General features: G+C 28.9%; 1 protein-coding gene across 1 annotated transcript; it reads left to right on the top strand.

The window, feature by feature from the left end:
* Window positions 1-345: 345 nt before the first annotated feature.
* Window positions 346-17,459, top strand: LOC123295070 (inactive pancreatic lipase-related protein 1-like). The gene is made up of 6 exons (XM_044876283.1): window positions 346-453; window positions 15,425-15,554; window positions 15,960-16,372; window positions 16,440-16,631; window positions 17,115-17,283; window positions 17,344-17,459. The coding sequence occupies exons 1-6, from the start codon at window positions 402-404 to the stop codon at window positions 17,453-17,455; spliced, it is 1,068 nt and encodes a 355-aa protein (XP_044732218.1). The 5' UTR covers window positions 346-401; the 3' UTR covers window positions 17,456-17,459.
* Window positions 17,460-17,670: the final 211 nt, after the last annotated feature.

Here is a 17,670-nt window from a genome sequence, read left to right as displayed (position 1 = left end):
TTTATTATTTTAATCAAAAAAAAAACATCGTGAGTGATAGTGAATACTAAAATATAAATATTATTTATTACATTTACATACATGTTTAAAAGACCGTCAGAGACTGTTTTTTATTGTTGAGTGAAAACTTTTTTAATTCGGAAAAAATATTTAAAAAAATTATTTAAAAAATAGTAAAAAATATTTTTCTTAATTATTATTCCGAACGAGTCGAATTTTAAAACGAAAAAAAAACCGCGAAATGTCTTAAAATAATTATTATTTTAAATTATTTATTTTAATTAAATTTATTTAATGAGTTTAAATATAATTCAATATATACATATAATTTATGTATATATTCATATAAATAATAATAGAAAAATATTGTGATAGTTAATCGGAGGAAAAATCGAAGAGAAATGTGGTGGAAAATTGTAGGTGTTTTAATTGTTTTAAATTATTTTTTCATAGGTAAGATATAAGATTTATTAATTTATTTTTTTTTGGTTAATTTATTGAATTTTGGGAAAAATGACGAGTATTTTATTGGCTCCTAAAAATTTGTACAACCAATTAACTATTGTTTTTAAAATTGGTGTATAATGATAATAGGTTCTGAGCCTATAATTTTTATACCATGTATATATGTAATGTATATCAAGGTATACTAAGTTTAGTTCCAAGTTTGTAACGCTTAAAAATATTGATGCAACGAACAAAATTTTGGTATAGGTGTTCATAAAATCACCTAATTAGTCCATTTCCGGTTGTCTGCCAGTCTGCCCTTCTGTTCGGTATTATCCTTCATTTCGATTTCCGGTATTATCTCGAGAATTATTCGCCCAATCGTTAAATGAAACCGATTTTTGTATTTTTTGGGTCAAAATTACCTTATATACAGAGTTTTATCGAAATTGGAGACGATAAATTTGTATCGATTTTTTGCAATTTTTTCAAGGGGTACCCCTTAGAAAAATTCGAAAAAATCGTAAAAAATTATTTGTTTCGGAATTTGATGAAACTCAGTTTATAAGGTAATTTTGACCCAAGAAATTAAAAAATCGAGTTTATTTGGCGATTGGCCGAGTAATTTTCGAAAAAAACGATATTTCGGATCGATTTCCGATCGATTTACCTATACCAAAATTTTTTTCGTAGCATCAGTATTTTTAAGCATTACAAACTTGGGACTAAACTTAATATACTATGTATATTTCATATATACATGGTATAAAAAGTTGCATAGAATATTTGTTTATTCCCATATACAGCATAAGATCGATTAAGTACCTTAAAAATGTGACCCATCACCTTGTATGACTGTGCAAAATTTCGAATCGATATTCCTATAAATAACAAAAATATGAGTATGTCTTTATCTTAAATGCGACACACTGTATATAGCCCGGCAAATGATGGATAAAAAGAGATGTGCCAATCATATTCCTACTAAAAACTTAAAAAATTTTTAGTAGGAATATTTTGTTGAATAAATTTTGTACAAATCGGCTTTAAATATTTCATTAATGTACATATGCATTTTCTACATCGAAATAGTACATACTGGTTTATTAATATCGAATAGTTTTAAATTAATTAAGTTTTACATACAAGGAAACTGATATTACATTTGAAAATGGTAAAGAATTTATTGTTATTACTTAGTTGACAGTTTTCAAAAGGAAATTTAATTTATATTGTTGATTTGTTAATTATTTTGTATGACTTGGAAAAATTATGTGGTTTGAAGCTCTTTGCTGCTATTTTATTCACTGGCTAGTAGTTTCCGACCGAACGTCGATTTTTGGCTGAAGCCGTAGCGAATTAATCGCCTATCGCCACAAACTTCGGCCGAAGTCGAAGCCGAAGGTTTAAAAACATGATTTTAAAACTTTATTATTAAAGTTGATCTCTAGAAGTTGATCTAGAAGTCAATCTGAAGTATCATAATAATCTAAAAGTAACAGTTCGTTTAATTCCGACGTTTGCTAGGATCCTTCGGATTCGGTCAAAATTCAGGCTGAAGTCGACGGTTTGGTCGAAGGTGGTCGAAGGTTGTCGAAACCGAAGCCGAAGCCGCAGCTTCGGTCGACACTACTGGCTAGCCTAAAGCTAGGCTAGCCAGTACTGTCGGCGGGAATCGAACCCGCTACTTTTAGCATACCGCGGACGGAATTTGTTACGCCTTAACCAATTGAATACGTGAGCAAAGCCACGAATAATATCTAGTACCTAGTAAATAAATGATTCATGAAAATTTAAAAGGTATTACCCATGAGTTCATCTTTGTTATTAGTTAATATTAATTTTTACTTTCATTTTTTAAATAATAATATATTTTTTTTAATAAATAAATTTTTAATTTGGAAAGTAATATTTTTTTAATAATTTTTATAATCAGCTATAAACATAATTACTCATTACGAGCTATTAAACTCATTACGTACTGAGTAAAATATGAAGGAATTTTTATTAATAAAATCAATAATTAATTAATAAGCGTATTTAAAAAAATAAATTTGGAGTTTTTCATAAATTTACATAATAAAAAGATTATGTAGGTATAGATAAATTACTTAAATGACCTTATAACCTTCGATAGTTAACCTTGTGATATATTTCTAAAATAACACCTTCAATTAAAATATCTATAAAGGTGTATTAAATAAGAAATGACAATTATAGACCGGTGCTAGGCCAAAAGAATGAATCGGTGTTCTGATGTAACCCAGATCAACGGTTGCGATTCCTTTACGGTAAGAAATTTTTTGTGGATATGAATATGTCAGTAACGTCATACTGATTTGTTCCTTGAGGGAATAGTAACATTAGCAACAATTATGGCGGACGAGTCAAGGCAGTATGGGCGTCAGTCTCATACTGGTTGGTGATATCACAATACTTCTGGTGGATAGCCCTATTCATTACTCTAATATTACTTATGCTAATATAGATACTATAGTATCTGTCTCTATACCATACCAACATTGTAGTAAACACCATACATTTCATACCGTAAAATACGGACATAAAAAGTCTGTAAAAACTGTGTATAGACTTTTATGGGAAGGTTATGGCCAATTTATTCAACCTAGTGAGCGAACAATTCGTATTATATTGGAAGGCGTGTGTATTATCATTAAATTTACCCTTTTTTGGGGTTTTATGGAAGCAACATGCATCAAATTATAGCCAAAATAACCTCCCGAAAAATTGGACAAGTCATAGAAAATCCTCAAAACGCCATTCTCAATTGTTTGAGCTTTGTATTCTTTATCGTTGGTAGACACGGCGACCAGATTCAATTTACGAATAAAAATTAAAAATCGTTATTTTACATTTACTTCGAAATGGCCGTTTATTTACTTTGGGAATGAGAATTATCGGAATAGACGAGAAATGTGTTTTAAAGGAATCCCAACAATAGATGTGCGTTGCGTTAGATTCAGAATCTCAACCCATCTTTAGAGGTAAGGACCGTTCTATTAAATCAGTTTTTTTTTGTTAATGCTTACATTAATAAAAATTACTTGAAACAATTAATTTAAAAAAATCAAAAAAACGACAAATTATTGAGTTTAAGAAAAGGTTAGACGTATTTATTATTGACAATCGAGGTTGTGTTATTATTTTAATGAAATTATGATTAATGAAATATTTAAATATATTCAACATGAAGGATTCTTTCTCATTCTTCAAGTAAAATTATTCAATGTTTTCAAGATTAAGCAATAATTTAGGTACATTTATTAAAATATCAAACGTTCACTTTAGTCTTTTGTTAATGAATTTTGTAGTAAGATACTTTTTGTTATCATTAACTATTAATAATTCAATAGTGATTTTTATTAATAGTCTAGGACACGGTATAAGGTCGATCTTCACTCATTTCATAGCCAGATGAGACATATTTTTTATGAAATTTTATTGATTTTTAAACACTCTTATGATAGTTTTATCGAAAAGTATTAATGGCTACTTTTAATTAAATTAATTTAAATCAATTTTTTCCAAAAACGGTTTTTTGCAAAGATAAATAAATTAGGGAAAAAAAAAGGGTAGAGACTTAGACCTGTGATAAAAAAAATTCATGTTAAAAATTGATTGAAATTAATTTAAATAGAAATAGCCATGAATTTCGATACAAAAACTATCATAAAATTCATAAAAGAATACCACTTTTTTTTTTTACATTTTTACATATGTCTCACCTGGTTATCAGATGGGTGAAAGTCGACCTTAAATCGTCTCCTGTACTATAAGTAAGACATATTAAAATAAAATCGTAAAATGTATCGCTAGAGCTTCTCCATTGAATATCTATTCATCACTAAAATTACTATTCAAATCAATGGCATATAGATGCAGATCTAGGCAAGAAACAGTATCGCTCGTGCGATTTGGTGCCCTAAAATGATTAATAATCCCTCGTTATAGCCCCAGTTAACCACAAATGTACAAGATCGGAAGTATGTGAGGGGATGGGTAAAATTTTATCACGTAGCAACTGAATAAAATTGCAGTTGCCTAAAATTTCATATCCAGTTTATATTGATAACTGGGAGTTGCAACTCGCCAACGTTCGATAATAATTCGTACTAATTAAAATCAAAAGAAGCCTCGAATGCAGTAGTTACAATTTCTACTGTCAGATGGCAATATTTTTACTTACCATTTTTTAAGGCCAATAAAAATATTCAAATTCAAATCAGATAAATCCCGCCAGCTCAGACTATCTGATTACTTACCATTTATAAATAATAAATTTTATTATATCATTCGAAACGTACACGTAAAGTTTAAAAGAAAACAAAAAAAAATTGCTAATCTCGTAAAAATTTGAGGCCATACTTATCAGTTCCACTTCTAATTGTAAAAAAATTGCAATCCATGTATGCTGGGTAGTTTCCAAGAAATATTTTTCATACTGTCATTTTTTCCGATATATCATCAACAGTTAGCGTCACATCTCTATTAAACATAATTTATTGTTAAATTTTACAAAAACCATATCTAATCGTCACAGATGAAATTATATTTAGACGATAGTGAAGATAAATTATTCACGCATATAATCTATAATCATTTCTAGAAGAATTCAAAACGTTACGGTTAATAATTTATGGGAATTTATATTTATCTGTCATAATAATTATTATAATAACACAATCTTGTAAATATTAAATACAGTAATCTTATAATTAGTATCATGTTATTTAATATAAATTATAAAATTAAGTAAATAAAAAAATAAAAATACAAAAATAATAAAATTATTATGAAAATTATGGTTTGTTTCTTGTATATCAATTTTATATGAGAAATTATATAATAAAATTATTATTTATTATGTGTTTGTATAAATATATAATGTAATCCGGATACCAATTAAACTCATGTATGAATACTGATTTTTTACTCCACTTTATTTATTAAATATTTATTTAAACATTATGTGTTAGTTAATTGAATATTTTTACCTCTATATACACCGTGTTCTGTTATTGACTGTAGAAACCCGGCTTACCAAAATAAGCTCATCAACAGCAACAAAAAAACTTTTTTCCAAATTTCGATCTGAGTAATAATTTGGGAGATACGGGTATGGCAAATTATTATTCGATAACCAGTAGCCATTGATAATCAGTAGATATTAGTAAATTTCACTTGATAATGGAAGGGATTTATAAAAAATTACAAAATTATTTAATTGGATCTGGTCAAAAAAGCTCACTTTTTGTATTTTTATTATATTTTTGTGAGAAAACAATAATAACTATGAATTAAAATTATGTCATTGGATGTAAACAAACAAACTAGGCCCATTGTGACGTAATTTGTTTGTTTACTAATAATCTAATGTTTTCTCGCAAAAATATAATAAAAATATAAAAAATGGGATTTGACCAAAACCAATTAAATAATTTTATTTATTTATTTTTTAAAAATCCTTTCCATTATTAAGTGAAATTTACTTATTATTTTATTTATATCTACTGATTATTATTGGCTACTGAATAACAGCAATACGTAAATAACAGAACACGTTGTATACATAAACAATTGGATTGAAAAGATACACATATACTAAGATTTGAACCCGGGTCTCTTGGTTTTATGCCTTTGATGCGGTGATGCTAACCCAAAATCTGTATAGGCAGTAGTTTAAAAAGTTAGTAATTTTCAGTAAATCTTGCTTAAAAGTTGGAAGATCTGATTTTCGATCGCCCTGTTTTTCACCTCATGTTTTGATTAAGCAATTTAGAACTCCGGTAAGTAATTTTCACGAAATTTGATTGAAATTTTTGATTTTTTTTGGAAGTTTTTTTTTGTGAGTTAGTAGATTTCACCAAGATACTGAAAGTTGGTAGATCTACCTAAAAGTTGGAATAGTTAGAAACATTGCTTTGATGTTTAAAATTTGTATACAAAATTAGGAAAAAAAATTCTTATTTTTCTTTTTAAGTTTACAATATTTTAATTCTGTACTTAAGTATTACTGTTTCTGGAAAAAATAATTCCAATCGAAAGACCTTAATCGGAATTTACGAATTTTCAGAACAAAATAAAATAATTCTCATCTTTGATAAAAACGGAAACTTTTGAATGCAATTACTACATTTAGAAAATTTTTTATTATGATAGACGATTGCTTTAGAGTATTTTAATATATAGAGGTCACATGACACTCACACCAAATTTTTTTATTTCTATGCATTTAATACAATTGTTTGATAAACTTAAAATGAAAGTTATTAATAAATACAAAATAAAAAAATAAATTAAATACTTTTGATTAATTTGTTGGTTAATACAGACGTTATCCAGGCAAAACATTGTCTGAAGACTGAATAGGCTGTAGTCTATCTATGGTGGGAAATTGGACTCTAATATTTGTTTGTCTTATAAAAATAAAAACGAATGCTCCAACGCATGTATATGAAAAATTACTAAACGTTTTTTAAAAATTTAGTAAGTTTGATCTTGTCTTTTAACAAAGCGAAAAAGAACCGTTTTCTTGGTACCAATTGAATTGCCTTAAGGGCGTTTTGTGTCAATTTTGTCGAGAGAATTTTTTAATATCGTAAAAAATACCTGGCAAGGCAGACACTTTTACATGCTATGAGCCTCGAAATCGCGAACTTTGTAGGTGATTATCTTGCGATCTAAACGACCAAAAATTATGCATCTCACATTCGAGATCTCACAGCTAACATTATGCCGTGACTGTGACAAAAAAATTGGCCAAATATTTCAACAAGTAATTTTATGCTGGTAATATCTTTAAAAAATTTCTCTTATTTTTCAACAAATGTATAAATAACAAGTACATAATCACCAACAATGACAACTCTAAGTGAAGTGCGTGTCTTTTATCTCAAGAATTTTCGAGCGGTGCATCCACAATAACTTCAAAACCAACTGTATATATGTCACAATATACTATACAGTATTATACATTTAAAAAAAAGTATATAGTTATGTTTGTTTGTATATGACATATAGTCAAATGGTATATTGACTTCTACTGGTAAAACTTTTTACTCCTCGCGCCAATGGTATGTTGAAGCATATATAGTAAATACTATCCTGTTGTTAATTTAATTGAAGAAACTGGACTTGGATGTGAATTTGTTCCATTTTAATTTTATTTACTTAATCCAAATGGATTAACAATTTTTGGAAAGGGCATCTTAATATTAACTATTCCATAGTTGATAACAGGGCCCAGTAAATTAAAACTAAAAACATGATGGTAAATATTATATATTGCTGCCCGTACAGACTTCATTCTGTCATAAGTTAATGGTCTGCAATCCAATCGAAACACGTGGTAGTAGAGTGAAAATACTGAATATGAGTGCTTACATTTATTACACCATGCATATATGTAATATGCAAGGTATACTAAGTTTAGTGTCCCTAGTTTGTAACGTTTAAAAATATTGATGCTATGAACAAAATTTTAGTATAGAGGTGTTTATAAAAAAATCACCTAATTAATCCATTTTTCAGTAGTCTGTCCGTCTGTCTGTCAAAACGATAACTCAAAAACTATCAAGCTGAAATTTTTACAGCGTACTCAGGACGTAGAAAGTGGGTCGAGTTCGTTCGTAAATGAGCAACATTGGTTAATTTGTCTTGACCTATGGGTCCGTAGGACCCATCTTGTAAACCTTTAGAGATAGAACAAAAGTTTAAATATAAAAAATGTTCCTTATAAAAAAATAAGACCCATCTTGTAAACCTTTAGAGATAGAACAAAAGTTTAAAATAAAAAATGTTCCTTATAAAAAAATAAACAACTTTTGTTTGAAACATTTTTTCGTAAACATCACTGTTTACCCGTGAGGGAGCAAATTAGGCATAAATTGTATAGTATGTATTATACAAATTGTGTATGTTTGTGTAATGTGATAGAGTAATCAACACTATTTATGCATGGTATTTCAACAATTAACTCAGTCAATTGTTTGTTTTCACTTGTTTTAAAACAAATCCAACAATTTTATACCCAAACTATAAGTTTTGAAAAATCTCACGTGAGATTGGGGTAGAGGGTAGGGGGTCGAAAAAAATTTTCCGACATCTCACCAAGGAGGGAGAGGGGGGAAGGTAAAAATATCCTTAAAAATTCCTCACGTAATTAATGGGCGCCCCCTAAGAATAATTTAATGAATTATTTGATTATAGTAATTGATATCTTCCTCTTTATGCAGTTCAAAACTATTTACATTCTTATCTATTGAAGTTGATTAAATAAGTATCTTTGTGTCTGCACTATCAAAATTCTTTCATAAAATATCTCTGATGAAAATCTTTTGAATAAATCGATACTGGTTTTTTTTCAATGACTATATTTTATATAATAGTTAAAATATTTTTTTTTAAAATTCTGTTTTCGTTTAATTGTTTGAATTTTTTATAACAAACTATTTAAATTAATATCTGATGTCATCTTTAAAAATGTAAACAAATCTAAGGTGAAAGTTTCACACATGAAGTTAAGATGTTGTTTGATGATCCATACTGATAAAACTAAATATAATACTTTCATAATACATATTTTTATTATTATCTATTTTGTATTATGAGAAATTTTATTCTAAAACTTCATCGAATTTATTTACATAATAATATATTTTTACTTCTTTGACTTCTAACGTAAAATAAATTAAATTAATTATTTGTAATAATTTTATTGAAATATCATTAAATAAATAATGATTAATTTATTATGTGTGAACAATATTTTATTGTTCGTTGAGAATAATTATGTTAACAATTTTATATTTTGTTATTGGAGAAAGCTGACATTTTTATTATTTGAGAAATTTGCTACCGAGACAAACATTAATCAAATTTGTTGTTTTGAAAACAAAACTAATAAAAAAAATTTTTAATAAAAAATACTTTTTAAGGGAAAAGAATTTATTGTACTAAAAAGTAGAAAATAATTTTATTTATAAGTCACTCATACCCGACTGGTTTATCAAAATTGGATATAATTTGGAGGTTATAGAGCGAAATTAAATTATTTGGATTTTTATAACGTCGTAAAGTTAAGAAAATCGATTTTTTTGGATAACACAGCCAAATTGTATCCAATTTGTATGGAATTTTTTTTGAAACCTACCTATTTTGGGTTACTTTTTCCAGTTGTTATGTTACAGTTGTGAAGGCAGAAAGTTGGTTGATATTATGTTATTTAATAAAATCAAGTTAGACCAATTTCCCAGAGATTTGCAATTAATACTCAATTTTTTGGGAAATTTTTTTTTTGAATATAAACAAAAATAGAGTAGATACTATAAGCCAGTTGACACTCGGTATATTCACATGGATAAAGAGTATTGTGAGAATCAATTATATAAGGGACCAATTTGTTTAAACATTAAAAATTTAATGAATTATTAAACTTTGTTACATTGTTGTGTTTATGTATATTTTACATTCATGTTTCGTAAAAATGTGGTTGTTTTTTTTTTAATTTAAATACTATCTATACAGCCTAGGAGCTGAAAGTCATTTTTTTGAAAGATTGGTGGCAAAGAAATAATGTTGATTCCTCTATACGTAGCCGCATTAAAATAATTTGAAATTATTTTTTTAAGTATTAAAATAATATCAGGATATCAGGCCGGGTTTTAGCAATGGTAAAACTGTTTGAAAATTCGATGCGATTTCTCAAAAAAAAGTTGATTTTAAAATTACTTTACGCCAATTTTCCTTTTTTTTATGTCCGTTTAGCAATAAAAAGTATGATTTTCAAACAGTTTTACCGTTGCTGAAACCCGGCCTGATATTTTAATACTTAAAAAAAATAATTTCAAATTATTTTTGCAGTAGTAAATGGAGTAAATGCAATCGTTTTCAAGTGCCAAACTTACTTCAACCTTATATATGTTCAATCAGAAAAGAACTATCAAAAATATAGGTCTCTTTTCTGTAAATTTTTCGTGACGTTGTTAGTTTTTTTTTATCATTATCTAGCTCCTAGACTAATATGTTGTTTTTAATATTACCATATAATATTATAAATTAATTATTGTGAAATTAATATTATTATCTTTAATAAAACAAAAACAAATGAATGAATAGATAGTATATTTAATTCTATATTTTTATAAAAGTTAATACCTATACCTTTACTTTTTAAATAGTTACCTACGTAGGTAAAACTAACCATTAAGGTAGTTCCTCCGCGACAGTCCAGTCAAAAAGTTTTGGACTAATACTATCATTCAGTGCATTAACTGTGCTATGACTATTATGCATATACCATATATTATTTTCACAAGACTGTAGTTACTCACTATTATATCTCCTATACGTATACACACACACACTATGATATATACCTTTACCATTAGTCTTTATATCCTCTCCACAAAAAAATATCGCTAAAACGAGTTATTTATTTAAGTTTTTTATCGAAACTATATGGTAAATAATTTTTATTTATTTTTATATATTTTCTAAATATAGTATTCTACATTATATTAGTTTTTCATAGAGATGGTGAACGTCATTCATTGATAAATAAATATAATATTTGTAAATTTGTGTATTTTTATACGCTTCTCCCATGTACACGTACAAATTGCGTCACTTTTAATTGCTAATATCTCATGTATGACATGGTAAATCATCTTCTAATTTTAACAGCATGTGTATTATGAATTAAATATTTTATATTCTGAGTTTTGAGAAATTCTTGAAATATCACTTTCGTGTAGGTACTACCTTAATAAATAATAATTTAAATAATATATCATCAAAGAACGTAAATGGAATTTAATTTCTGTACAATTGCTTAATTTTATATGTAACGTGCTATTTCCTATTTAAAAAAATTAATAATAAAAACAAGTGAAAACAAACAATTGACTGAGTTAATTGTTGAAATACCATGCATAGTCAGTGTTGATTTCTTTATCACATTACAAATATACCTATACACATAGACAATAAATTATAATATTATTATCTATGCCTATACATGTCACACACATATAACTGTTAATTAAGTATAGTACATAATTATAAAATTTCCGCCTAATTAGCGCCCTCACGGGTAAGCAGTGATGTTTACGAAAAAATGTTTCAAACAAAAGTTGTTTCATTTTTGATAAGGAACATTTTTTACATTTAAACTTTTGTTCTATCTCTAACGGTTCATTTGACCTCACTTTTTACGTCCTGAGTACGCTGTAAAAATTTCAGCTCGATATCTTTTTTCGTTTTTGAGTTATCGTGTCCACAGACGGACGGACAACCGGAAATGGACTAATTAGGTGATTTTGTGAACATCTATGACAAAATTTTTTAACTAGCATCATTAGTTTTAAGCGTTACAAACTTGGGACTAAACTTAATATACTATGTATATTTCATATATACATGGTATACAAATTTATTAATAAGCAAATGCTTTACCGATAATACGTAGGCAATAAAGAGGTAACTTAATAATTTCAAGAAGTAGTCGGAAAAGAGTGGCATAATGATTTTCGTAAATGGAAATGATTATAAAAAATGATAGTCAGTTAGTGGAGTTGTCTACAGAAATGAAAACTCAAAACTTTGGAATAATGAAAATTTCTTAATTTTTTAAATTGAAATTTTAATCTCTTCTTAAATGGTTCTTATATAACAAAATAAAATTATAAAACAAGAATTGGGAAAAAATTTCTTTAAAAACCCCTAAAAAAATAAAACACTTAAAAAAACGAAGTTCGTACTTAGAGTGTAAGCCAGAACAACAATCGAGTGTAACGTAAATATAGAATGTTTCTCTTTACTTGCTTATTTGAATCTACAGCATTATTGAAGTGTTATTCTTAATTTTAATTTGCTTATAGGGAGTGTCGATAAACTACGAGGCTCAATTCTAGTCTCTTTGAAACCCGTGCCGTCTTTAATATAACATACCGTCTTTACTATGATCTACCTCATCCCACCCTCGGATGGAACTTAGTTTTTCTATTATCAAATCGAGAAGATCTTTTACATTTTCTGAAACACTGACATTAGGACATTATAAGACTATGGCAACTTAAACTGGAAATTATTTACAATGTGCTGAAAAACTATATCAACAAAAATTACGTAGCTTGAATTCATTACCACCTTCCCCTGACGTAGCTCTTCGTAGCTTTTGAACACGAACTAATAGAAAAATTTGTTTGATTGTCTTTTCCATACAAATAATAATTAAGCCAAAATACACACAAAACTTAAATCATTCTAAGGATTATTACTATAACATTACATGTAATTCACATATAATGTTATAGATATAACACTTAGAATAGTATAATCCGTGCATATTTTGTGACACAGAGGTACATTATGATGGTGGTGTTTGGGGGGGGGGGCGGTATTGCAGTAAGAAGCGGGAAATTCAAAAAAGTCTAATTTCGTCATATTTAATTTATTTAAACTACATCAAAAATATAAGTTTGAAGTTATATTAATACATTAGAAATTTGCATATTTTGTCCATTATTTTGCTCGAAAACTTATCAGTCTTTTTGTTTTGGCATTAATCCTTAACAGTCATAAAAAATATACACAAGCATGACTCGAGCAAATATGAAAATTATACACGAACGTGACTCAAATAGAAAGAATCTAAAAGTGACTTCTTATCGTGATACTAACAAAATAAGCTAAAAATCCTATAAACACTAAAATCATGAACAAAATCAATTCTCACTACTCCAGTTGTTGAGGTTAAATCCATCGTGGTGGCGATTCAGCAATCATAATGCTAATTTTTGCTTTTTCGATCCTGGGCACGCGATGGTTCGGCAAAATTTTCAAAAATCCGACCGCCCTGCAAAACTTTCTACGCCCGTCACTGCCGGGTGAGGCCCGAACAGGTGTCAACCCTAATTCCAACGTTCAAAAGAACATAAATATGTATATTAATTATGATTTGATTTTCAATGTTATTTATATAAAAATATGTTTGCATATCCCGTCAGATAGTTATTTTTAGAAAACTATAAAATAACGCATATTTAACATAGTTTTTAATTACCTATTGTCTTCCTAAATGATAATCATAATAATAAATTAGGTACATTTAAATTTAATGAACGTATTAATTGATATTGACATATTATTTATATTTTAAAATAATAATATTAATATGTATTTAAAGTAATATAATATTCAATCAATAAATATAGATATTAGGTATAGGTGGCAATTATTATATATATTGTTTTCGATATACGTATACCTTCATAATTATTATTATTATTATCAATATGACCTTTAAAATATTATGGTTGTTACTGTGCTGTAAACATATCACATATTATTTATCAATATAATATGAGTATACATAATTATTAATTTCATAATTAATATCATCGTACATTGAAGTGCTTACTAATTAGCCAAAGAGTCGCTCATACTCATATTCTTTGAAAAGTGCATATCGATATATCGAAGTAGAAAATGTGTTATATTTATCGATATCTTAAAATATAAATATTTTGTAAATATTATTTTGAATCATTGTAAAAATGACGCATTTTCCAATTTAAATTTTGTAATATATAAATTAACAAGTGAAAACAAATAATTGTCCTCCCACACGGATGTGACGTTTACGAAAAAATTTTTCAAAAAAAAGATGTTTATTTTTTATAAGGATAACTAGGGACCCGCCCCGGCTTCGCACGGGTGCAATGCTGATACTAAATACACTACAGAAAAACTGTGAACGTTGTATATAAAAACATAGCGGCCCGCTCTGGCTTCGCACGGGTATAAAATATATAGCCTATGTGATTAAAATCGATCCAGTAGTTTTGATTTATTCATTACTGCCCGTGGCCCGCACGCGTTAAATTTGGAGTAAAACAATCCCCCTTTCCCTATACCATGAAGATTTCCAGCCTGCGTTTGCAATGTATGCGGAAAAAATGTAAATTATTTACGACATCACATTAGAAACCGCAAAAATAGCAGTACTTCTCCACTATTTAATGGATGTTATTATACATATAAACCTTCCTCTTGAATCACTCTATCTATTAAAAAAAACCGCATCAAAATCCGTTGCGTAGTTTCAAAGATTTAAGCATACAAAGGGACATAGGGACAGAGAAAGCGACTTTGTTTTGTACTATGTAGTGATTCTTTACATTAAAATTTTTGTTCTATCTCTAACGGTTTACAAGACCCAATTGACCTATATATTTTACGTCCTAAGCACGCTATAAAAATTGACACGCTTGATATCTCAAACGAACAGTCGGACGGACAACCAGAAATGGACTAATTAGGTGATTTTATGAACACATTTACCAAAAATTTGTTCGTATCATCAATAATTTTTAGGCGTTACAAACTTGGAACCAAACTTAATATACCTTGATACACTATCAGATCTGATCAATTTTTCTGTGGAATTGGATGCCACCGATAGAAACACAGATACTTATTCGTCTGTGGCTTCGTAGCTTCAAAACTGTTGAATGAACCGATTTTGAATTTTTTTTGTTTGAAAGGTAATCTGATTGAAAGTGTTTTATAAGCTATGTTTCAAGAAATTTTGATTAGCCGTTTGAAGATCTGTACCTCTGTTCTAGATATAATCGAGTTCGGAATCCTAAACTTGCACTTGAAACACAGCTAAGAACACTCTCGATCAAATTACCTTTCAAACAAAGAAAAACAAAAAATCAAAATCGGTTCATCTGTTCACCTATTTTGATTTTTTGTTTCAACCAGAAAAGAGGAATTGTGTTAGTTGCAACGTTACAGTACTTACCCTAATTTAATTATATTTTTAAATAATTGTTAGTTCAGGCTCTGGACTTCTCCTTTCAAAGGGTTTGACTCTGAAATTAAATCTAAGTTGCACAGGAAAAAATGATGAAAATTATTTCGAAACTAATAAAATTTTATTTTTTTTCAGAAACCAATGCTCAGGATAATGAAGTTAAGAAACCAGCTCAATCAGTCAAAGATTTATACAACACATCTTCTTGCCTGGAACCGCCATTTAAATGTCCTCATCCAAGGATACAGTTTTATTTGTATACTAGGTAATGTTGTTTGCCTCCCCCCACACTTTTGCAAAGTAATACGAAGTCGGGCAAGGCACGAGATACTTTGGGTGTCTCCTCTGTCCTTACCTTACCTCGCCTTGTATTCGATTCAAATACAGGATGAGGCACCCAAGGGAGTATACTCGTCAAGGATACTCTGTGATAGTGTGGATCAGAGCTTAAGTGCGTTATAAGGTCTTAGATAAGAGTATTGGAGAGAGGAAAGTCTTTTTATACAGATTTTTGTATTTCAAATACAACGATTTTAATATTAAATTCGAATAAGCTATAACCTGTATAAATTACATTGCTAGGATAAAAATTTGCAGCCCTTGCAAGGACCTCCTTTTATATATGGGTCTTGGTTCATTAAAATATGTTGATCATTTAAATTTTTTTTAGGTACACTCAATATAATCCGGAATTATTGGATGTAACCGATATAAATTCCTTATATCGAAGTCAATTCAATGCACATTATCCTACAAAAATTGTGATACATGGTTTCGGCGGAGGTCGTAATCTATCACCCAGTACCGATATGCGAGCAGCGTATTTTAAACGTGGTCATTACAACATCATTATTGTCGATTATGGTACAGCTGTGAAAGAACCATGTCTAAGTCAAATGTCTTGGGCCCCAAGATTCGGTAGTAAATGTATTGCTCAGTTAATTATGTACCTAAAACGACATCCACGTGGGGTTCAACCAGAAGAATTACATTTAATTGGATACAGCGTTGGAGCACATATTGCCGGATTGGTGGCAAATTATTTGGATGAAGAAACTCACGGAAAATTAGGACGAATAACAGGTGACGAGTCCTCACTTTTAGATTACAAAAAAAAATTGAAGTTGTTTATAATGTTGAAATTTTTAAGGCTTGGATCCAACAATTATATTTTACATGGGAAATAATCGTTCCAGAGACTTAGATCCAACTGATGCTCATTTTGTGGATGTAATACATACTGGTGCAGGAATTTTAGGACAATGGGGTCCAAATGGCCATGCTGATTTTTATGTTAATGGTGGAACTAGCCAACCAGGATGCGGTCACAATACTATTTTTCGTAAGTAGATAAATTAATTGGCATTAATTGGCTCTGTCTCAAAAATGATTTTGGAAGTGAAAACTTCTTTTGATACGTTGAGCACTTTTTGGGTGAACAAAAATCATGGAACTCGCGTCATCGGTGTTTGTATTTGAACTTCTCCTAATCGGATAAATCGATTTTGATGAAATGTGTTCAGATGGGTGTGAGGATAAAGTTTAGATTCAATTCGGGACACTACAAAATGTTTTTGAGTGTTCCGCACCAAAAATTATATCTTACTATTTAAATGTATTTATTTGCGCTCCCACCATATTTATCTAGAATTGTGAGCAGCTATTTGAATAGAATTGAGGTAATATTTATTATTATTCAGGTATTGTGAATAGGTATTTATTAGAGCAATATGCGGGCGCAGCGAACTCCACTGCCAAAGGCCAGGTATTCCGAAGTTTTCACTTCCGTCGACAGTCTCCATCACTGACTATATTTTTTTTCTAGAAACGTTGGCATGCGATCATACAAAAGTAACTCCATACTTTATTGAATCAATTAATACTCGAGCGGGATTTTATGCTGCTCCATGTCCGAGTTTACTATCCTATTTATTAGACTGGTGTGATCCGAAGGACGAAGAGTATATTCTAATGGGAGAGCATGTACCGCATACGTAAGTTTCTCATATTTAAATATTTGACAAGATATTATTTGATCTCTAATTTTGTTTTAGGGCTCGAGGAATTTTTTATGTAACAACGAATGCGAAGAAGCCTTATGCAAAAGGATTTCCTGGTGGTACTGGATCACGGCAGAGTCGTAATAGTCGATTTAAAGGGCCGTGATGAATTTGAAAAATTGACAAAAGAAATTATAGTTACCATAATTCATCAGTGCCTAAATATTCTTAGGGAAAAATATTATTAATTGTATCAATTAATGAAATGTATGTAGTTGTTTTACGGGAACGTTTTAATTATTTTTATGTGTAAACTGCCTTATGATCTTAGTTCAGAGGTAAAGTACCTAATATGCAAGAGAACGTGGGCTCGATTTCCAC

Source organism: Chrysoperla carnea, chromosome 3 (assembly GCF_905475395.1).
Source record: "Chrysoperla carnea chromosome 3, inChrCarn1.1, whole genome shotgun sequence".
In the NCBI taxonomy this organism is placed as follows: domain Eukaryota; kingdom Metazoa; phylum Arthropoda; class Insecta; order Neuroptera; family Chrysopidae; genus Chrysoperla; species Chrysoperla carnea.
The sequence above is the reverse complement of the archived record's forward strand: the minus strand, read 5'-3'. Positions and strand labels throughout refer to the sequence as shown.

Coding starts and splice junctions, on each gene's coding strand:
- LOC123295070 (XM_044876283.1), top strand. CDS start 402: ATGTGGTGGAAAATTGTAGGTGTTTTAATTGTTTTAAATTATTTTTTC. Junction 454..15,424: donor TTTAAATTATTTTTTCATAG/GTAAGATATAAG, acceptor ATTTTTTTTCAG/AAACCAATGCTCAGGATAAT. Junction 17,284..17,343: donor GGAGAGCATGTACCGCATAC/GTAAGTTTCTCA, acceptor ATTTTGTTTTAG/GGCTCGAGGAATTTTTTATG.